Genomic DNA, 2324 nt, shown 5'->3' with positions numbered 1-2324 from the left:
TTTGCCCGTGAACTCAGTTATCTTCTACCATGATGACCGGCTATATAAGGATTCAAGTAATGAAGAGAGAGGCAGGTTGAAAACAGTTTAGTAAAAGAACAAGAGTAGAGAGCCATCACTAGAAGAGAAAAGAAGAAGAAATCATTAGAATTAGCTTGTACTATCATCATTATCTTTACATGTATGGATCCTTGTGATATCAATAAGAACATCATATTTTCCGTATAAAGCTTGTGTAATGGTCGTATCTCGTGTCAAGGGGTGCGTAATATCATTAATGTTTGAGTTTATTTTCATAACTTAGGCTTAGTGTTCTTATCACTTCTTTGGGTGTAGTTGTGGGATTTTCCGCAACTACAAATAAAGATCTAAACATCTATGATTTCCCATCAGAGCTAATTAGAGCTAGAACTAAATTAAGCTAACCAAAGATACGTGATGCACCTGTCGAGGGATGGAACTCCAAGGCATTAGAGTTAATCCAACAGCCTTTCTTCACCAGATCGTTAATATGTTCCACTATCATCCCGCCAGCAGCTCAATTTTAGTTTGCAAGACCTTGGCACCCATTTCTCTATCGCATTGTCTCAGTTCTAAGTCAGACATCCCTTAACTAACTGGGTCATTAAAATAACATTCAGCAGTACACAATACCAATACCCTAAACCCTAAACCAGAACCCTTCGGACTCTTCTTACCTCTGCAATTTGTATCCACATACCCTACTACGGGAGAAGAAACCAGAGGTATATATTATTTTTGCTTGTTTTAGTACTTCAAATTGTATTTACTGTATTTATTTGTTGTATGCATTATACAGGAAGCATCAGTGAGTCAGGAATCGGGATTTTGTTCGGTTTGGTGGCGTCAACAAGATTTTTTTACGATGAGTTTGTTATCCAATGGCAATTGCAACCAAAGCTTAGGTAACATCCCTATTTCAAAAACAGTACAAGAGAGGGTGTACGACGATGATACTGATGCTGACAGTCCGCTCGAAACCCGTAGAACCTCATGCAATATTACAAAACTCCCTGATGACTGTCTAAACATTATATTCAATTGTTTAACAACTTTAGATCATAAGTCAACTAGAGATGATAGTAATTCCTCTGGATTAACTTGTCGTCAATGGCTTCACATTCAAAACGGCAATTGTAAAGTCTTAAAGTTGGCTGATCCTAAAAATGAAAGCTTTGCGGTGGTTCTTTTTAAGTTGTTGGGTCGATTCCAGTATCTCAAACATTTGTTTCTAAAAAGTGATATCCCAGAGATAACTGCTTTTCTTATATCAAAGCCACCATGTTTTGAATCCAAAGTACAACATCTGAACTTAGATCACTGCTACAAGAATTCAGATTCCGAATTCTCTTCAATGTTTTCTTGCTTTCCTCATTTGACATCTATAAGTTTAGGATCGATTCACAGCCTAAGTTTGGGATCTTTTTATATTACTGATAAAGGTTTAGAGGCCTTGGCAAAATGTTGTTCATTCTTAGAGGAGGTTAGACTCTCAGGTTGTGAATCGATAACTGATTCAGGAATAAGATTTCTCTTACAAAATTGTAGAAAACTGCATTCACTTTGTATTAGATCTTGCGGCAAAATAACTGGTATTGGCTTTCTTGAGTGTCCAAAGACTTTAACCCGTTTTGAAGCAAGTATGTGCAAACTTAAACCAGAGGGGATTAAAGCAGTTGTTAGTGGTGGCGGGCTCGAACATCTAAGTTTCTATGAATTTTCCAAGGCTGGAGAAGGATCTATTAATACTCAAGCAGTTGTTACGATTTCAAAAGGTTGTCCTTTATTAAAGAAACTCTGCCTAAGAAACTGTAAGGATGTAGAGCTAGAAGGATGGGAAGCTATTGGTCGGAATTGCAAGAATTTGGAAATCCTCGGCGTGCGGCGGTGCAGAAAGTTATGCGATGAAGGCTTGCAAGCTTTGGGTAATGGCTGTAACAAGCTCTACGAATTATGGCTAGACACTGAGCAGAGTTATAGCAGCTTTGCCATTGAACTTTTCAAGCGCGAAAAACCCCAATGTTATATTCATTTCTATATATTATCCTAATGATATGTTTTTATGTCAGATAATATGGAGAATGTGGAGAAAGATAAAACTAAAGGAAATTCTGTAGTGCGTTTTCGAGTTAAGTTTAATACAATCTTGCAAGGCAACACACTGCAAAAATTAATTTTCAAGAAAGCTATTTGTCGAACTAGAAGTAAAGCTGAGCAAAGATACATTTATTATTCACTGTTGAGGACGAAACTCCAAGGCGCTAGGGTTAATCCACCAGCTTTTCGAATGACTATTAGTATTA

General features: G+C 37.2%; 1 protein-coding gene across 1 annotated transcript; it reads left to right on the top strand.

Annotated features, from left to right (window-relative positions):
* Positions 1-886: 886 nt before the first annotated feature.
* On the top strand, positions 887-2071 carry LOC113343890 (F-box/LRR-repeat protein 12-like). The gene has a single exon (XM_026587986.1). The coding sequence runs from the start codon at positions 887-889 to the stop codon at positions 2069-2071; it is 1185 nt and encodes a 394-aa protein (XP_026443771.1).
* The last annotated feature ends 253 nt before the right edge of the window (positions 2072-2324 follow it).

Source organism: Papaver somniferum, unplaced genomic scaffold, assembly GCF_003573695.1.
Source record: "Papaver somniferum cultivar HN1 unplaced genomic scaffold, ASM357369v1 unplaced-scaffold_7, whole genome shotgun sequence".
Classification (NCBI taxonomy): Eukaryota; Viridiplantae; Streptophyta; class Magnoliopsida; order Ranunculales; family Papaveraceae; genus Papaver; species Papaver somniferum.
The sequence above is the reverse complement of the archived record's forward strand: the minus strand, read 5'-3'. Positions and strand labels throughout refer to the sequence as shown.